Source organism: Gopherus flavomarginatus, chromosome 16 (assembly GCF_025201925.1).
Source record: "Gopherus flavomarginatus isolate rGopFla2 chromosome 16, rGopFla2.mat.asm, whole genome shotgun sequence".
NCBI classification, from domain to species: domain Eukaryota; kingdom Metazoa; phylum Chordata; order Testudines; family Testudinidae; genus Gopherus; species Gopherus flavomarginatus.
In genome coordinates, this window is record NC_066632.1 from 1,496,421 (window position 1) to 1,514,744 (window position 18,324).

General features: G+C 67.8%; 1 protein-coding gene and 1 long non-coding RNA gene across 7 annotated transcripts in view; one reads left to right on the forward strand and one right to left on the reverse strand.

Annotated features, from left to right (window-relative positions):
• The window catches only part of PDE4A (phosphodiesterase 4A), a 126,566-nt gene extending 108,242 nt beyond the window's left edge, over nucleotides 1-18,324 (forward strand). For 2 of the 3 annotated variants that reach the window (XM_050924819.1, XM_050924820.1), the window contains 9 exons: nucleotides 1,522-1,615; nucleotides 5,538-5,716; nucleotides 6,369-6,467; nucleotides 6,823-6,987; nucleotides 9,138-9,237; nucleotides 10,843-10,997; nucleotides 14,144-14,266; nucleotides 16,472-16,654; nucleotides 17,245-18,324. In XM_050924819.1, the coding sequence (XP_050780776.1) occupies nucleotides 1,522-1,615; nucleotides 5,538-5,716; nucleotides 6,369-6,467; nucleotides 6,823-6,987; nucleotides 9,138-9,237; nucleotides 10,843-10,997; nucleotides 14,144-14,266; nucleotides 16,472-16,654; nucleotides 17,245-17,616 (1,470 nt within the window). In that variant the 3' untranslated portion in view covers nucleotides 17,617-18,324. Of the gene's footprint in view, nucleotides 1-164; nucleotides 530-1,521; nucleotides 1,616-5,537; nucleotides 5,717-6,368; nucleotides 6,468-6,822; nucleotides 6,988-9,137; nucleotides 9,238-10,842; nucleotides 10,998-14,143; nucleotides 14,267-16,471; nucleotides 16,655-17,244 lie in introns of those variants that run through there. The other variant, XM_050924818.1, reaches the window with a different exon arrangement.
• On the reverse strand, nucleotides 9,244-10,836 carry LOC127035234 (uncharacterized). 4 transcript variants are annotated; one of them, XR_007769614.1, is made up of 4 exons: nucleotides 10,507-10,836; nucleotides 10,306-10,373; nucleotides 9,904-9,971; nucleotides 9,244-9,785 (listed from the first exon to the last, which is right to left on the reverse strand). It is a non-coding gene; the product is annotated as an uncharacterized LOC127035234 (long non-coding RNA). The 4 variants fall into 4 exon arrangements; XR_007769616.1 differs by lacking the exon at nucleotides 10,306-10,373; XR_007769615.1 differs by lacking the exons at nucleotides 9,904-9,971; nucleotides 10,306-10,373 and adding an exon at nucleotides 9,972-10,039.

The window sequence follows — 18,324 nt, forward strand, 5'->3', positions numbered from 1 at the left end:
TGGTGGCTGGTGGGTTAGAGCAGGGGGGCTGGGAGCCCGGACTCCTGGGTTCTCTCTCAGGCTCGGGGAGGGGAGTAGGGGCATGTGGTTATAGTGGCCCAAGGCGGGGGCAGGGGGACTGGCCAGGACTCCTGGGTTCTCTCCAGGTCTCCTGTTGATCTCCGGGGATTCCCTGGAGGGAGGGGTACATCGCTGTTTCCCTGTTGGCCAGTTCCAGCTGTGGGGCTCCTGTCCTGAGCCGCAGCCTCTCCGGGGAGGGCTCTGTGCCAGGAGCGTGACCCACCCTCCCCTGGACTCACTTTGCCAGGAAAGCCTGAGCCAGCGGCTGCTTCCCAGTCCCCCGAGCAGCCGGCTCCGGGCTGCGCTGCCTGGGAATGCCGGGCCGAGTCTCCTGGGTCGGGGGGTCTGGAGAGGCTGGGCTGGAATCCCCAGCCCCCGGCAGTGGCCTGCGGGCTCGGGCATAGGGCCGGAGGAGGGAGCACCAGAGCTGGCCACCATGCCAGGCCTTAAACACCTTCTGGCTGTCCAGGTAAGACCTGCCTCTCTAGAGGGGGTCTTGGCCTGGGAGGGGATCAGCGGCGGGGTGAATTAATACCTAGAGCAGAGTCCAGCTGGTCCGGGTTACGGACATCAGCAGGACTGGGGGAGCCCAGGTCTCGGCTAGCAGGGGCTGTGGGTTGGGAGTGAGGGGCACCGGCAGAGCTGGGGGGAGGGGAGGAGCCCAGGTCTCGGCTGGCAGGGGCTGCGGGTCGGGAGTGAGGGGCACCGGCAGAGCTGGGGGGGGGCAGGGCTGGGCTAGGAGTGGCTGCGAGTCGGGAGTGAGGGGCACCGGAAGTGCTGGTCTGACACTTCCCCTCACTCCCTGTGCCCCAAATTCAAACCTAGATCAAAAAATCCCTTGAGTTTATTCGGACGAGAGTTCTCGGGGGGGTGGGGGGAGCGCTAGGAGGTGGGGGCAGGGCGGGCTCCAGCCTCTCCCCCATGCTGGGGAGTTGGGCAGATGCTGGTGTGGAGTAGCCAGGAGTAAGGGGGGGTCAGGGCCTCAGGGCCCCAATCGCGGGGTGGCCCTTCCCCTTAGCCCTGCAGCTCCATGCGAGTGTCTGTGCTGGTGGCTGGAGCTCGCTGGCGAGACCCTTGCACTGTGCATCACGCCTCCTTGCACAACAGTAGCTCACATGCATAGTGAGCAGGTGTGCAAATGCAGGCACTGGGCTCCCACGCAGGATGTGTGTGCAACAGGCCAGTGTACAGGCACAGCAAGGCGTCCCCGTGCACACATGGACAGTGACTTTCACGCTCGCTTGTGTGGGGAAGCGTGCACACCTGTGAGTCTTGCCCGTGCAGCAAAGCGGGTGTGGAAAAGCGTGCACACCAGCTTGCCCCCTTGCTTGCACAGTGGAGCATGCACACGTGTGTGAGAGGAAGTGTGCAGCTCAGCTTGGCCGGTGATGTGCACACCCGTGTACACTCGCTCCCTGCAGCCCCGCTGAGCCCCTTTCTCCTTCTCCTTCTCCTTGGCAGTTCAAGAGAATGCTGACCCGTGAGCTCACCCACCTGTCTGAGATGAGCCGCTCTGGAAACCAGGTCTCCGAGTACATTTCCAGCACGTTCCTCGGTGAGCGCCGAGCCCGAGGGGTCCCTGCGGGGGCCTGGCTCTGAGCCTTGGGCACAGTGGGGAGAGGTGCCCCAGAGATGGGGCTTCCTGCCCAAGTGGGCCCCAGGGGGCCCAGTGGTTACTGGGAGCCAGGACTCCTGGGTTCTCCCCAGCTCTGGGAGGGGAGTGGGGGCTGGTGGGTTACAGCAGGGGGGGCTGGGAGCCAGGACTCCTGGGTTCTATCCCAGCCCTGGGAGGGGAGTGGGGGCCTGGTGAGTTAGAGCCGGGGGGGCTGGGAGCCAGGACTTCTGGGTTCTATCCCAGCCCTGGGAGGGGAGTGGGGGCTGGTGGGTTAGAGCAAGGGGGGGCTGGGAGCCAGGACTCGTGGGTTCTCCCCAGCTCTGGGAGGGGAGTGGGGGCTGGTGGGTTAGAGCAGGGGGGGCTGGGAGCCAGGACTCCTGGGTTCTCCCCAGCTCTGGGAGGGGAGTGGGGGCTGGTGGGTTAGAGCCAGGGGGGCTGGGAGCCAGGACTCTTGGGTTCTATCCCAGCCCTGGGAGGGGAGTGGGGGCTGGTGGGTTAGAGCAAGGGGGGGCTGGGAGCCAGGACTCCTGGGTTCTCCCCAGCTCTGGGAGGGGAGTGGGGGCTGGTAGGTTAGAGCAGAGGGGGCTGGGAGCCAGGACTCCTGGGTTCTCCCCAGCTCTGGGAGGGGAGTGGGGGCTGGTGGTCAGAGCAGGGGGGGCTGGGTCAGGACTCCTGGGTTCTCTCCCTGGCTCTGGCCCTGCTCCCTGTGTAACTCCGGGTGAGTCACTTCCCGGGGTTGGAGATGCTGTGCAGACACTAGTGCCACACCCGGCGTGTCGGTGCCACCCAGGCCCGTGTGGCCCCCCCCAGCCCCGCCTCACAACATGCTCACCCCGCGCCAGGAAGGCCATTCTCTGGCTGCGTCCGGAGCAGCTTCCCGCGGAGGCAGACGAGTCCCCAGAGCCCCATTGACGTCAAAGGACACACTCTTCCGGCCTACAGTAAATGTTGTTGCAAGGGCCCGTCAATGGGACGTCTGTGCCGGAGCTGGCCTCCCCCCCGCTGCCCCGGGCACCGCTGCAGGCCTGGGCTGTTAACCCTGCCCGGACCAGGCCGGCTCAGGGGGGCAGCTCCGGTCGGGGCACCAGGCCTGCAGCAGCCCAGGGGAAGGGGCTCACGCCTGGGGGCTGAGGGGCTGTTTAGGAATGGGGGGGGTCAGTGACACGGCTCGGGGGAGTTAAGTGAGACAAGAAAGGAAAGCAGCTTGTGTTATGTCCCAGAGCAAGCACAAGGCTGGAATCTAGGACTCCTGGGTTCTTTCCTGGCTCTGGGAGGGGAGGAGAGAGGGTCCCAGTGGTTAGAGCAGGTGGGCGTGTGGGGGAGCCAGGGCTCCTGGGTTCTCTCCCTGGCTCTGGGAGGGGAGCAGGGCCGAGTGGTGAGAGTGGTGGGGGAGCCAGGGCTCCTGGGTTCTCTCCCTGAGGGGAGCGGGGCCTAAGGGTGAGAACAGGGGGGCTGTGACAGCGCTGCCCGGGGGAGCCAGCTGAGGTCACTCAATCCGGGTGAGCTGCAAACAGTCTGGGGCAGACAAACCCCAAACGCTGGTGGGGGTTATTCCAGTCCTTAGATTTACTAACCAGCCCAAACAGCTTCTCTACCATCTCCCTGGTTACTCCGAAACCAAACCCCGCAGCTCCCTTCCAGTGCCCAGCCCCAGGCCTCCAGCCAGACACACACGCAGATACGATGAGGGTTACTGAAAATCTTCTCTCATCATATAAAGAAAAGGTTCTTCCAACCCCAAAGGATCAGCCACACACCCAGGTCCAGTTATAACTTAGATCTGACCCAAACACACGCTACAGCCAGTTCTTATTAACTCAGCTAAAACGTATTAGAAAAGAGAAGGGAGAGAGCTGGTTAAAAGATCGATGTACAGACAGACGGGAATTCAGTTCTTGAGGTTCAGACACAGCAGAGAGGAGCTTTTAGCGGCCAAAAGTCCTTTAGGATTAGTCCAGAGGTTCTAGTCCCATGTCCGTGTTCGGGGGGCTCCAGTCAGTGACTGGGGATCTTAATCCTTGTGGCTTAAGGTTTCCCCCTCTTGGAACCCAGAGCAGCTCGGAGATGGAGCAGGATCGTGGCCCAGGGTTTTTATACATTTCCAGCAGCCTTTGGACCTGAGAAAACAATCGGCTTCACTCTCCTTCTCCCAACCAGCCTGGCAATTAGCCCAGGGGAATTTACCCATTAAAGGGTTCAGATGCAGGTTACCCCACCCTGCAGAGAGACACAGAGACAGTAACACTGTTTCCCTCAAGTGTCTTCACAAATGTTAATGTTCTTGTTTGATCTTTGAATTAAAGCTCTAGCGATAGCCAAGACCTGTTTGCTGCCACCCCAAGCCCTGAGCAAACAGCTCCCCTTGGGATCTCTGACAATTGGGCTGCATTTCCCAGCTCTGGTCATTACAGATCTTCCTGACCAGTCCCTAAGCTTCACCCCTGGGTCAGGTCAGGCTGGGAGCTGATGAACTCTTTCTGGCCCTGTCACCTTTCAATGAGATTTTATATTATACCCGCGGCAGGCAACCGACGGCACGCGAGCGGATTGTCAGCGGCGCTCACACTGCTGGGTTCTGGCCACTGCTCCGGCTGGGCTCTGCATTTTAATTTAATTTTAAATGAAGGTTCTTAAACATTTTAAAAACCTTCTTTACTTTACATGCAACAATAGCCTAGTTCTATATTATAGACTTCTAGAAAGAGACCTTCTAAAAACGTTCAAATGCATGATTGGCACGCGAAACCTTAAATCAGAGTGGCTAAACGAAGACTCAGCACAGCACTTCTGAAAGGTTGCTGACCCCTGTATTATACTCATAACGTCACAAGGGCATGGGGGAGCCAGGACTCCTGGGTTCTCTCCCCAGCTCTGGGAGGGGAGCGGGCCCAGTTGCTGAGGGGGGGAGGATCCAGGAGTTCTGGGTTCTCTCCTTGGCTCTGGGAGGGGAGCGGGGCCTAGTGGTGAGAGCGAGGGGCCCGTGGGGGAGCCAGGACTCCTGGGTTCCCTCCCCGGCTCTGGGAGGGGAGCAGGGGCCCGTGGGGAAGCCAGGACGTCAGGCTTCCCTCCTCGGCTCTGGGAGGGGAGCGGGCCCAATTGCTGGGGGGTGGGGGAGATCTAGGACTCCTGGGTTCCCTCCCCAGCTCTGGGAGGGGAGCAGGCCCAGCTGCTGTGGGGGGGCCAGGGGTGGACTCGGGGGGCTGAGATGTGGGAGCTCCGTACAGCTCCTGCCCAGAGCAGCTGTGGGGCACTGTTGCCACATGCATCATATGGAGTCCTGTGGTTGGATTGGCTGGGTGCCCCCCTCCCCCCACTGCCTGAGTCTCCTCCAGGAGCTCGTGTCTTGGGGGGGCCCCCCACCCCCTACGCTGCCATGATGCCTCGTTCTACCCTCATCTCTGCTGGTGCTTGGGGGGGGTTGCACCCTCGTTCCCTGAGCCCCCTGCTTCCTGCTCCCCGGGCCATCTCCAGGGAAGGAGTGCCCCCCTCCCCGCACCCTGCACTGCCGCCGGGGGGGGGCAGCTGTCTCCCTGCTGGGCCCAGCCCAAGCGGGGGCTCTGAGTCCGGCCCCCAGGGGGACAGGCTGGACCCCAGAACCTGCCGCAGGGGGCTCCCTCCTGATGTCAGCAGCGTTGGCACCAGCCTCCCCGGGACAGGACTGTGGGGGAAGGGGACGCACCCCAAGGGCAGTTGGGGGAGGGGTGGTTTGCACATGCCCCCTCCACACACACACACACATGCACCTTGGCCCAGTCTCTGGCGCACACACAGTCACACTCAGATCCGTGCACTCACACTGACTGCTGCACGTGCAGCCTCTTGCACGCCCCTCCCCCGCTGACCAACCGCTCCCCCCCCCCAGACAAGCAGAATGAGGTGGAGATCCCGCCCCCCACGCACAAGGAGCGGGAGAAGAAGAAGAAGCAGCAGCCCATGTGCCAGATCAGCGGCGTGAAGAAACTCGTGCCCAGCTCAAGCCTCACCAACTCCAGCATCCCCCGCTTCGGGGTCAAAACCGACCAGGAGGAGCTGCTCAGCCAGGTGGGGGAGGGGCTGGGGTGCCGAGGGGCTGCGGGTCACGAGTGAGGGGCACCGGCAGAGCTGGAGGGCAGCAGGGCTGGGCTGGCAGGGGCTGCGGGTCGGGAGTGAGGGGCACTGCCAGAGCTGAGGGGCAGCAGGGCTGGGCTGGCAGGGGCTGCAGGTCGGGAGTGAGGGGCACCGGCAGAGCTGAGGGGCAGCAGGGCTGGGCTGGCAGGGGCTGCAGGTCGGGAGTGAGGGGCACCGGCAGAGCTGGGGGGAGCCCAGGGGTGGGGTTGCAGGGGCTGCAGGTCAGGAGTGAGGAGCATCGGCAGAGGTGGGGGGGTGGGCAAGGCCAGGCTGGCAGGGGCTGCGGGTCGGGAGTGAGAGGCACCGGCAGAGCTGGGGGGGGCAGGGCAGGGGCAGCAGGTCAAGAGTGAGGGGCAGCGGCGGAGCTGGGGGGGCAGGGCAGGGGCAGCAGGTCGAGAGTGAGGGGCAGCGGCAGAGCTGGGGGGGCGGTGCAGGGGCAGCAGGTCGAGAGTGAGGGGCAGCGGCAGAGCTGTGGGGCAGCAGGGCTGGGCTAGCAGGGGGCTGTGGGTCGGGAGTGAGGGGCACCAGCAGAGCTGTGGGGGGGGCGTGTCCCCCCCATTCTCACCACCCCCGTTCTGCCTTCCAGGAGCTGGAGAATCTCAACAAGTGGGGCCTGAACATTTTCCATGTCTCCGAATATTCCAACAGCCGCTCGCTCAGCTGCATCATGTACACAATATTCCAGGTAGGGCCCCGCACCTGGCGTGGTGGGTGGGGCCTGCCCAGTGGGGGGGCAGCGCCCACCCCTCTGTGCAGCACACGGAATCACACCTGGTGCCCACCTGGCCAGGGATCCTCAGCGCTGGCTGGGAGCCAGGACTCCTGGGTTCTGTTCCTGGCTCTGGGAGAGGAGTACGGTCTAGTGGTTAGAGCGGGGGGGGTATCAGGAGTCCGTTCCCAGCTCTATGGGACAAGGGCGATTGCCCTGGGGAATTAGCCAGCCCTCAGCGGGGCCTGGAGCTGGGGTGGGGGTGCCCAGGGCTCCGCCCACAGGAGGGTCTGGCGCTGGCCCCTCTGGCGTGACTCTTGCCCCCCTGCAGGAGAGAGACCTGCTGAAAACCTTCAAGATCCCGGTGGAGACGCTGCTGACGTACGTGCTGACCCTGGAGGAGCATTACCACGCCGACGTGGCGTACCACAACTGCCTGCATGCCGCCGACGTGGTGCAGTCCACGCACGTCCTGCTGGCCACGCCCGCCCTGGATGTGAGTGGGGGGCCGGGGGCTGAGCAGGTCGGGCACAGAACGGCTGCTGGGGGGGGGCGGAGGCCGAGCGGATTGGGCACAGAACGGGTGTTGTGGGGGCCGGGGGCTGAGCGGGTCAGGCACAGAACGCCCGCTGGGGGGCGGGAGCAGGGGCCGAGTGGGTCAGGCACAGAACGGCCGCTGGGGGGGGCGGAGGCCGAGCGGATTGGGCACAGAACGGGTGTTGTGGGGGCCGGGGGCTGAGTGGGTCAGGCACAGAACGGCTGCTGGGGGGGGCGGGGGCCGAGTGGGTCAGGCACAGAACGGCAGCTGGGGGGGGCGGAGGCCGAGCGGGTTGGGCATAGAACGGATGTTGTGGGGGCCGGGGGCTGAGCGGGTTGGGCACAGAACGCCCGCTGGGGGGGGAGCGGGGGCCGAGCGGGTCAGGCACAGAACGGCCGCTGGGGGGGGGAGCGGGGGCCGAGCGGGTCAGGGACACGCCCGCTGGGGGGGTGAGCGGGGTCCGAGCAGGTCAGGCACAGAACGCCGCTGGGGGTGGGGGCTGCCGCTGTGGGGGGCCGAGTGGGTCAGGGACTTGCCCACCGGGGGTGGGGGCTGCCGCTGTGGGGGGCCGAGCGGGTCAGGGACATGCCCGCTGGGGGTGGGGGCTGCCGCTGGGGGGGGAGCGGGGGCCGAGCAGGTCAGGCACAGAACGCCGCTGGGGGTGGGGGCTGCCGCTGTGGGGGGCCGAGTGGGTCAGGGACATGCACGCCGGGGGTGGGGGCTGGCGCTGGGGGGGGGAGCGGGGGCCGAGCGGGTCAGGGACACGCCCGCTGGGGGGGGGGAGCGGGGGCCGAGCGGGTCAGGCACAGAACGCTGCTGGGGGATTGGGGTCTGCCGCTGTGGGGGGCCGAGTGGGTCAGGGACACGCCCGCCGGGGGTGGGGGCTGGCGCTGTGGGGGGCCGAGCGGGTCAGGGACATGCCCGCTGGGGGTGGGGGCTGCCGCTGGGGGGGGCCGAGTGGGTCAGGGACATGCACGCCGGGGGTGGGGGCTGGCGCTGGGGGGGGAGCGGGGGCCGAGCGGGTCAGGGACACGCCCGCTGGGGGGGCAGCGGGGGCCGAGCGGGTCAGGCACAGAACGCTGCTGGGGGATTGGGGTCTGCCGCTGTGGGGGGCCGAGTGGGTCAGGGACACGCCCGCTGGGGGTGGGGGCTGCCGCTGTGGGGGGCCGAGTGGGTCAGGGACACGCCCGCCGGGGGTGGGGGCTGGCGCTGGGGGGGGCCGAGTGGGTCAGGGACACGCCCGCCGGGGGTGGGGGCTGGCGCTGGGGGGGTGAGCGGGGTCCGAGCGGGTAGGGCACAGAACACCGCTGGGGGTGGGGGCTGCCGCTGTGGGGGGCCGAGTGGGTCAGGGACATGCACGCCGGGGGTGGGGGCTGGTGCTGGGGGGGGAGCGGGGGCCGAGCGGGTCAGGGACACGCCCGCTGGGGGGGGAGCGGGGGCCGAGCGGGTCAGGCACAGAACGCTGCTGGGGGATTGGGGTCTGCCGCTGTGGGGGGCCGAGTGGGTCAGGGACACGCCCGCCGGGGGTGGGGGCTGCCGCTGGGGGGGGCCGAGTGGGTCAGGGACACGCCCGCCGGGGGTGGGGGCTGGCGCTGGGGCTCTCTCAGCCAATCGGCCTCATGCCAGCGGGCGGCCGCGTGGGAGGCCCTGGGGGGCCGGCTCTCGATCCCCGTAATGGCAAGCGGGTAACGCAGGGCGACCGGGACACGACAGAAGCAGCTGGCAGGGGGACGGGAAGGAATTGGGGGGGGCTGGAAAGCTGCCGATCCGTCTGTCCATCCACCCCCCAGGCGTCTGTCCCTCTGCCCGCCCTGGGTCCGTCTGCCTTCGCTGCCTCCTTGGCAGCAGCTGGCATCGGGCCCACTCCAAGGCAGGATACCAGGGTGATGGGTCCCGGGTCTAACCCCCCCAAGGCAATTCCCCGCACAGAGAGCCAGGCGGAGCGACTCCCAGCTGTGCTGACGGCGTGGCTGGGCGCGGGCCTGAGGAACCGAGCCCAGGGGGGCAGCCCGGACGCCTGGGTTCCTCGCGCTGCGACGTGCCTAGGCGTGGGGCAGAGCCAGCCCCTGCCGGGCCCGGCCTCAGCCCCCTGCGTGTGCCCTTGGCAGGCTGTGTTCACCGACCTGGAGATCCTGGCCGCTCTGTTTGCAGCCGCCATCCATGACGTGGATCACCCGGGCGTCTCCAACCAGTTCCTGATCAACACCAGTGAGTGACCCCCGATCCCGCGCGTGGGGGCAAGGTCCTGGGGGTCCCGGCGCCTCCCAGCGACCCGCAGCAGCCGTGGGGGGGATCCGCGTGTGTTTCCTAATCCCTCCAGCTCCGGCGCACACGCCCTGCACCGGAGGACACACGCCAGCCCTCCTGTGCAGACCCCTGTGCACCAGGACAGGGACACACACCTCAGCACACTCGTGTGCACTCCTGCGCACACCCCCGTGCACTGGGACACGGACATGCACCTCAGCACACTCGTGTGCACTCCTGTCCACACCCCTGTGCACTGGGACAAACACGCCAGACCTCCTGTGCACACTCCTGTGCACCGGGACACAAACACACACCTCAGCACAGACGCGTGCACTCCTGTGAACACTCCCGTGCACCGAGACACACACACTAGCTCTCCTGCGCACCAGGAAACAGATACACACCTCAGCACACATACGTGCACTCCTGCACACACCCCTGTGCACCGGGACACACACACCAGCCTGGTTGTGCACACCCATGTGCACTGGGAAACAGACACACACCTCAGGACACACACACCAGCTCTCCTGTGCACTGGGATATGGACACATACCTCAGCACACACACGTGCACCAGGACACACACACCAGCTCTCCTGCGCACTCGGATATGGACACATACCTCAGCACACACACGTGCACCAGGACACACACACCAGCTCTCCTGCGCACCGGGATATGGACACATACCTCAGCACACACACGTGCACCAGGACACACACACCAGCTCTCCTGCGCACTCGGATATGGACACATACCTCAGCACACACACGTGCACCAGGACACACACACCAGCTCTCCTGCGCACCGGGATATGGACACATACTCAGCACACACGTGCATTGGGACACGCACAGCAGCTCTCCTGCGCACTGGGATATGGACACATACCTCAGCACACACACGTGCACCAGGACACACACACCAGCTCTCCTGCGCACCGGGATATGGACACATACTCAGCACACACGTGCATTGGGACACGCACAGCAGCTCTCCTGCGCACTGGGATATGGACACATACCTCAGCACACACACGTGCACCAGGACACACACACCAGCTCTCCTGCGCACTGGGATATGGACACATACCTCAGCACACACACGTGCACCGGGACACACACACCAGCTCTCCTGCGCACCGGGATATGGACACATACTCAGCACACACGTGCACCGGGACACGCACAGCAGCTCTCCTGCGCACTGGGATATGGACACACACCTCAGCACACACACGTGCACCGGGACATGCACAGCAGCTCTCCTGCGCACCGGGATATGGACACACACCTCAGCACACACACGTGCACCGGGACACGCACAGCAGCTCTCCTGCGCACCGGGATATGGACACACACCTCAGCACACACACGTGCACTCCTGTGCACAGCCCCGTGCAGCCGGCTGTGTCAGCGATGGGCCCTGCCCGTGCACGCAGCTCCCCGCCACGCACCGATCCCCCCCCCCGGGAGCCCGTACCACGGAGCAGGGGGGTAGGAGCCCCTCGGGGTGGCTGAGGCCTGGTCCCTGGTGCCCCCTGACCCCCCTCGCCCTGCAGACTCGGAGCTGGCCCTGATGTACAATGACGAATCGGTCCTGGAGAACCACCACCTGGCCGTGGGCTTCAAGCTGCTGCAGGAGGAGAATTGCGACATCTTCCAGAGCCTCGGCAAGCGCCAGCGCCAGACTCTGCGCAAGATGGTTATCGACATGGTGAGCCGGGCTGGGCCAGCCCCTGCTCTCCCCCCCACCCCCCGCAGGAAGTCAGGCAGTGTCCCTGGCCGGCCCCCGGGGGTCCAATACCCGCACCTGGCGGTGGGAGCAGAGCCTGGGGGGGCGGCGGGGGGCTGTGCCCTTTTCCCAGCCCTGCTGGCAATCAGGACTCCTGGGCTGTGGGCCAGGCTGGGGGACTGGAGCAAGGGGGGCTGTGCTAGGACTCCTGGGTTCTGGGCGGGGGGGAGGGGGGCTGTGCTGGGACTCCTGGGTTCTGGGCGGGGGGGAGGGGGCCTGTGCTGGGACTCCTGGTTTCTGGGAAGGGGGGAGGGGGGCTGTGCTGGGACTCCTGGGTTCTGGGCGGGGGGGAGGGGGGCTGTGCTGGGACTCCTGGTTTCTGGGAAGGGGGGAGGGGGGCTGTGCTGGGACTCCTGGGTTCTGGGCGGGGGGGGAGGGGGGCTGTGCTGGGACTCCTGGGTTCTGGGCGGAGGGGAGGGGGGCTGTGCTGGGACTCCTGGGTTCTGGGCGGGGGGGGAGGGGGGCTGTGCTGGGACTCCTGGGTTCTGGGCGGGGGGGAGGGGGCCTGTGCTGGGACTCCTGGGTTCTGGGCGGGGGGGAGGGGGCCTGTGCTGGGACTCCTGGGTTCTGGGCGGGGGGGAGAGGGGCTGTGCTGGGACTCCTGGTTTCTGGGAAGGGGGGAGGGGGGCTGTGCTGGGACTCCTGGGTTCTGGGCGGGGGGGAGGGGGGCTGTGCTGGGACTCCTGGGTTCTGGGAAGGGGGGAGGGGGGCTGTGCTGGGACTCCTGGGTTCTGGGCGGGGGGGAGGGGCGCTGTGCTAGGACTCCTGGGTTCTGGGCTGGGGGGGAGGGGGGCTGTGCTGGGACTCCTGGGTTCTGAGCAGGAGGGAGGGGCGCTGTGCTAGGACTCCTGGGTTCTGGACTTGGGGGGGAGGGGCGCTGTGCTGGGACTCCTGGGTTCTGGGCGGGGGGGGAGGGGCGCTGTGCTAGGACTCCTGGGTTCTGGGCTGTGGGGGAGGGGGGCTGTGCTGGGACTCCTGGGTTCTGGACTTGGGGGGCAGGGGCGCTGTGCTAGGACTCCTGGGTTCTGGGCGGGGGGGAGGAGGGCTGTGCTGGAACTCCTGGGTTCTGGACTTGGGGGGCAGGGGCGCTGTGCTAGGACTCCTGGGTTCTGGGCAGGGGGGAGGGGCGCTGTGCTAGGACTCCTGGGTTCTGGGCCGGGGGGAGGGGCGCTGTGCTAGGACTCCTGGGTTCTGGGCGGTGGGGAGGGGCGCTGTGCTAGGACTCCTGGGTTCTGGGCTGTGGGGGAGGGGCGCTGTGCTAGGACTCCTGGGTTCTGGGCGGGGGGGAGGGGCGCTGTGCTAGGACTCCTGGGTTCTGGGCGGTGGGGAGGGGCGCTGTGCTAGGACTCCTGGGTTCTGGGCTGTGGGGGAGGGGCGCTGTGCTAGGACTCCTGGGTTCTGGGCGGGGGGGAGGGGCGCTGTGCTAGGACTCCTGGGTTCTGGGCCGGGGGGAGGGGCGCTGTGCTAGGACTCCTGGGTTCTGGGCGGTGGGGAGGGGCGCTGTGCTAGGACTCCTGGGTTCTGGGCTGTGGGGGAGAGGCGCTGTGCTAGGACTCCTGGGTTCTGGGCGGGGGGGAGGGGCGCTGTGCTAGGACTCCTGGTTTCTGGACTGGGGGGGGAGGGGCGCTGTGCTAGGACTCCTGGGTTCTGGGCTGTGGGGGAGGGGGGCTGTGCTGGGACTCCTGGGTTCTGAGCAGGAGGGAGGGGCGCTGTGCTAGGACTCCTGGGTTCTGGGCTGTGGGGGAGGGGGGCTGTGCTGGGACTCCTGGGTTCTGGGCTGTGGGGGAGGGGGGCTGTGCTGGGACTCCTGGGTTCTGAGCAGGAGGGAGGGGCGCTGTGCTAGGACTCCTGGGTTCTGGGCTGTGGGGGAGGGGGGCTGTGCTGGGACTCCTGGGTTCTGGGCCGGGGGGAGGGGCGCTGTGCTAGGACTCCTGGGTTCTGGGCGGGGGGGGAGGGGCGCTGTGCTAGGACTCCTGGGTTCTGGGCTGTGGGGGAGGGGCGCTGTGCTAGGACTCCTGGGTTCTGGGCGGGGGGGAGGGGCGCTGTGCTAGGACTCCTGGGTTCTGGGCGGTGGGGAGGGGCGCTGTGCTAGGACTCCTGGGTTCTGGGCTGTGGGGGAGGGGCGCTGTGCTAGGACTCCTGGGTTCTGGGCGGGGGGGAGGGGCGCTGTGCTAGGACTCCTGGGTTCTGGGCCGGGGGGAGGGGCGCTGTGCTAGGACTCCTGGGTTCTGGGCGGTGGGGAGGGGCGCTGTGCTAGGACTCCTGGGTTCTGGGCTGTGGGGGAGAGGCGCTGTGCTAGGACTCCTGGGTTCTGGGCGGGGGGGAGGGGCGCTGTGCTAGGACTCCTGGTTTCTGGACTGGGGGGGGAGGGGCGCTGTGCTAGGACTCCTGGGTTCTGGGCTGTGGGGGAGGGGGGCTGTGCTGGGACTCCTGGGTTCTGAGCAGGAGGGAGGGGCGCTGTGCTAGGACTCCTGGGTTCTGGGCTGTGGGGGAGGGGGGCTGTGCTGGGACTCCTGGGTTCTGGGCTGTGGGGGAGGGGGGCTGTGCTGGGACTCCTGGGTCCTGGGCGGTGGGGAGGGGCGCTGTGCTAGGACTCCTGGTTTCTGGACTGGGGGGGAGGGGCGCTGTGCTAGGACTCCTGGGTTCTGGACTTGGGGGGGAGGGGCGCTGTGCTGGGACTCCTGGGTTCTGAGCAGGAGGGAGGGACGCTGTGCTAGGACTCCTGGGTTCTGGGCTGTGGGGGAGGGGGGCTGTGCTGGGACTCCTGGGTTCTGGGCGGGGGGGAGGGGCGCTGTGCTAGGACTCCTGGGTTCTGAGCGGGGGGGAGGGGCGCTGTGCTAGGACTCCTGGGTCCTGGGCGGTGGGGAGGGGCGCTGTGCTAGGACTCCTGGTTTCTGGACTGAGGGGGGAGGGGCGCTGTGCTAGGACTCCTGGGTTCTGGACTTGGGGGGGAGGGGCGCTGTGCTGGGACTCCTGGGTTCTGGGCTGTGGGGGAGGGGGGCTGTGCTAGGACTCCTGGGTTCTGGGCGGCTCCTCCCCTCCCTCCCGTGACTGTCTGTCCCCCCCAGGTCCTGGCCACCGACATGTCCAAACACATGAGCCTCTTGGCCGACCTCAAGACCATGGTGGAGACCAAGAAAGTGACGAGCTCTGGGGTGCTGCTGCTCGACAACTACACGGACCGGATCCAGGTGGGTGGGGGCTGGGGAGGGCCCCCAGTGCATGGGTCACTAGGGGGGAGAGAGAATGACGCCCCCCCACATCAGCCAGGCAAATGGGCCGTCCATCCTGACCCATATGGGGGCCGGCTGGGCTCGCTGCACCAGGGGTGGGGGATTCCCCCGGGGGGGGCAGGGTGTGGGAGGGCTGGCCGGGAGCGAGGGGTTCCCGGGGGGCGCAGGGCGGGGGAGGGCCGGCTGGGGCAGCGGGTTCCCTGGGGGGGCAGGGGGGGCAGGGTGAGCAGGGGCTGCTGGGGCAGGGGTTGCCCGGGGGGGGCTGTCCAGGGCGGAGGTTCCCCTGGGGGGGCAGGGTGAGCAGGGGGCTGGCTGGGGCAGGGGTTGCCCGGGGGGGGCTGTCCAGGGCGGAGGTTCCCCTGGGGGGGCAGGGTGAGCAGGGGGCTGGCTGGGGCAGGGGTTGCCCAGGGGGGGGCTGTCCAGGGCGGGGGTTCCCATGGGGGGGCAGGGTGAGCAGGGGGCTGGCTGGGGCAGGGGTTGCCCGGGGGGGGCTGTCCAGGGCGGGGGTTCCCATGGGGGGGCAGGGTGAGCAGGGGGCTGGCTGGGGCAGGGGTTCCCTTGGGGGGGCAGGGTGAGCAGGGGGCTGGCTGGGGCAGGGGTTGCCCGGGGGGGGCTGTCCAGGGTGGGGGTTCCCCTGGGGGGGCTGGGTGAGCAGGGGGCTGGCTGGGGCAGGGGTTCCCCTGGGGGGGCAGGGTGAGCAGGGGGCTGGCTGGGGCAGGGGTTGCCCGGGGGGGGCTGTCCAGGCCGGGGGTTCCCATGAGGGGGCAGGGTGAGCAGGAGGCTGGCTGGGGCAGGGGTTGCCTGGGGGGGGGCTGTCCAGGGCGGGGGTTCCCCTGGGGGGGCAGGGGGCTGGCTGGGGCAGGGGTTGCCTGGGGGGGGGGGGCTGTCCAGGCCGGGGGTTCCCATGAGGGGGCAGGGTGAGCAGGGGGCTGGCTGGGGCAGGGGTTGCCCGGGGGGGGCTGTCCAGGGCGGAGGTTCCCCTGGGGGGGCAGGGTGAGCAGGGGGCTGGCTGGGGCAGGGGTTGCCCGGGGGGGGGCTGTCCAGGGCCGGGGTTCCCCTGGGGGAGCAGGGTGAGCAGGGGGCTGGCTGGGGCAGGGGTTGCCCGGGGGGGGGGGCTGTCCAGGGTGGGGGTTCCCTGGGGGGGCAGGGTGAGCAGGGGGCTGGCTGGGGCAGGGGTTGCCGGGGGGGGCTGTCCAGGGTGGGGGTTCCCTGGGGGGGCAGGGTGAGCAGGGGGCTGGCTGGGGCAGAGGTTGCCCGGGGGGGGCTGTCCAGGGTGGGGGTTCCCATGGGGGGGCAGGGTGAGCAGGGGGCTGGCTGGGGCAGGGGTTCCCCTGGGGGGGCAGGGTGAGCAGGGGGCTGGCTGGGGCAGGGGTTGCCCGGGGGGGCGGCTGTCCAGGGCGGAGGTTCCCCTGGGGGGGCAGGGTGAGCAGGGGGCTGTCCAGGGTGGGGGTTCCCCTGGGGGGGGCAGGGTGAGCAGGGGGCTGGCTGGGGCAGGGGTTGCCCGGGGCGGGGCTGTCCAGGGCGGGGGTTCCCGTGGGGGGGAAGGGTGAGCAGGGGGCTGGCTGGGGCAGGGGTTGCCCGGGGGGGGCTGTCCAGGGCGGAGGTTCCCCTGGGGGGGCAGGGTGAGCAGGGGGCTGGCTGGGGCAGGGGTTCCCCTGGGGGGGCAGGGTGAGCAGGGGGCTGGCTGGGGCAGGGGTTGCCCGGGGGGGGCTGTCCAGGGTGGGAGTTCCCTGGGGGGGCAGGGTGAGCAGGGGGCTGGCTGGGGCAGAGGTTGCCCGGGGGGGGCTGTCCAGGGTGGGGGTTCCCATGGGGGGGCAGGGTGAGCAGGGGGCTGGCTGGGGCAGGGGTTGCCCGGGGGGGGCAGGGTCAGCAGGGGGCTGGCTGGGGCAGGGGTTCCCCTGGGGGGGCAGGGTGAGCAGGGGGCTGGCTGGGGCAGGGGTTGCCCGGGGGGGGGGCTGTCCAGGGCGGGGGTTCCCATGGGGGGGCAGGGTGAGCAGGGGGCTGGCTGGGGCAGGGGTTCCCATGGGGCGGCAGGGTGAGCAGGGGGCTGGCTGGGGCAGGGGTTGCCCGGGGGGGGGGGGGCTGTCCAGGGCGGGGGTTCCCATGGGGGGGAAGGCCGGGGCGCTGGCCCACCCCCCTCAGCGTTCAGTCTCCCCCCTCCAGGTGCTGCGGAACATGGTTCACTGCGCCGACCTCAGCAACCCCACGAAGCCGCTGGGGCTGTATCGGCAGTGGACCGACCGCATCATGGAGGAGTTCTTCCGGCAGGGCGACAAGGAGCGGGAGCGGGGCATGGAGATCAGCCCCATGTGCGACAAGCACACGGCCTCCGTGGAGAAATCCCAGGTGGGGGGCCGAAAGCCGGGCACCCGCCCCCCCTGCGGGGGGCCCTGGCGCTGTCAGGAGGCGCCCGCTCGCCTCTGATCTGACCCGTTCCCACCCGCTCCAGCCAATGGCACAGGGTGGGGAGCTCCTAGTGCCCAGCCCCGGAACGCGCCTGGCCAGGTGTGTGGGGCCAGCACGGGAGGGAGATCCCAGGGGCACCAACACGCCCCCCAGGGCCCTCAGCTCATTCACTCGTATGCCATGATCTGTGTCCCTGCCAAAGCCCGGAGCTCCTGGTCCTCTGCCCTGCAATCCCTGCCCCCTTAGTAGCAGCATGGCGGTAGCACCTAGAGACTCCAACCTGGAACCCGTCCCACCAGGTGCTGCCCAGACCCCAGCCGAGACCAGGGCCCCATCGCGCCGGGTGCTGCCCAGACTCCGGCCCAAATCAGGGCCCCATCGCGCCGGGCACGGCCCAGACCCCAGCCGAGACCAGGGCCCCGTCGGGCCGGGAGCTGCTCAGACCCCAGCCGAGACCAGGGCCCCGTCACACCGGGCACTGCCCAGACCCCGGCTGCTCTGATTTTCACCTCCCTGGCTCTGCCTTTCAGGTGGGTTTCATCGACTACATCGTTCACCCGCTGTGGGAGACGTGGGCGGACCTGGTGCACCCTGACGCCCAGGAAATCCTGGACACCCTGGAGGACAACCGGGATTGGTACCACACCATGATCCCGCGGAGCCCCTCCCCGCCCCCGGACGAGCAGGACAAGGACGAGGAGGTCTGCCTGGAGAAGTTCCAGTTCGAACTGACGCTGGAGGAGGAGGGCGAGGAGTCGGATCAGTCGGACCCGGAGCGCTGCAGCCTGGGCCACGAGGAGAACAGCTTCTCCCCTGCGGAGGAGGAGCCACCCTGCCCGTCCCCAGAGGAGCAGGGCGGGCAGAACGGACTGGCACACGACACAGCCCCTGGGGCACCCTGACTCTGGGCTTCGGCTCAGCCGCCCAGCGGGAAACCAAACGAAAGCCACATGTGCACCCCCGCCATGGACTCTCTTTGGGGGGCACCAACACACAACTCCCGTTAATTTAATGTTGGGTTTAGTTGAGGGGATTTTTATTGTATTTTTTACAAAAAAAAAAAAAAAAAAAGGAAGAAAAAAAGAAAAACTTTGAAAAAAGCCAAACCACAACAAAGAGAACAAACACAGCAACTGTAGAGGGGTCAGCCTGGGCCCGGCCCCCCCAGCAGAGCTCCCAGCCCCCCGGACTCCTGCACCTCCCGCCTGCAGGTTTGCTGGTGTCACTGGTCCAGCCTGATTCTCTTTGGTTCGGAGCAGCCGGGGGCCGGGCACTTTTCGCTTCCCATTCGGGTTCCCCTCCCTGCGCCCTTCAGAGATCTATTTTTGTAAACAATCAGGACTGAACGCAGAGCAGAGCGGGATGGGAGCAAAGAGGGGAGCCGACTCTGTGCCCCCCAGCCCTGCGCACTGTCCTGGCTGGGACCCCTCAGCCGGCCTCCATCTGGCCTGGGGTCTTGGTGCCGGCACTGCTGGCTGCTCTGGGCCCCCCAACGGTGGTTCGGATTATTTTAATTTATTATTGTGGGGGGAGGGGATGGTTGTGGGCCCTGGGTTATTTTAATGCACCTGGTAATTTATTGTACATTAATTATTATTTTTGGAACATGG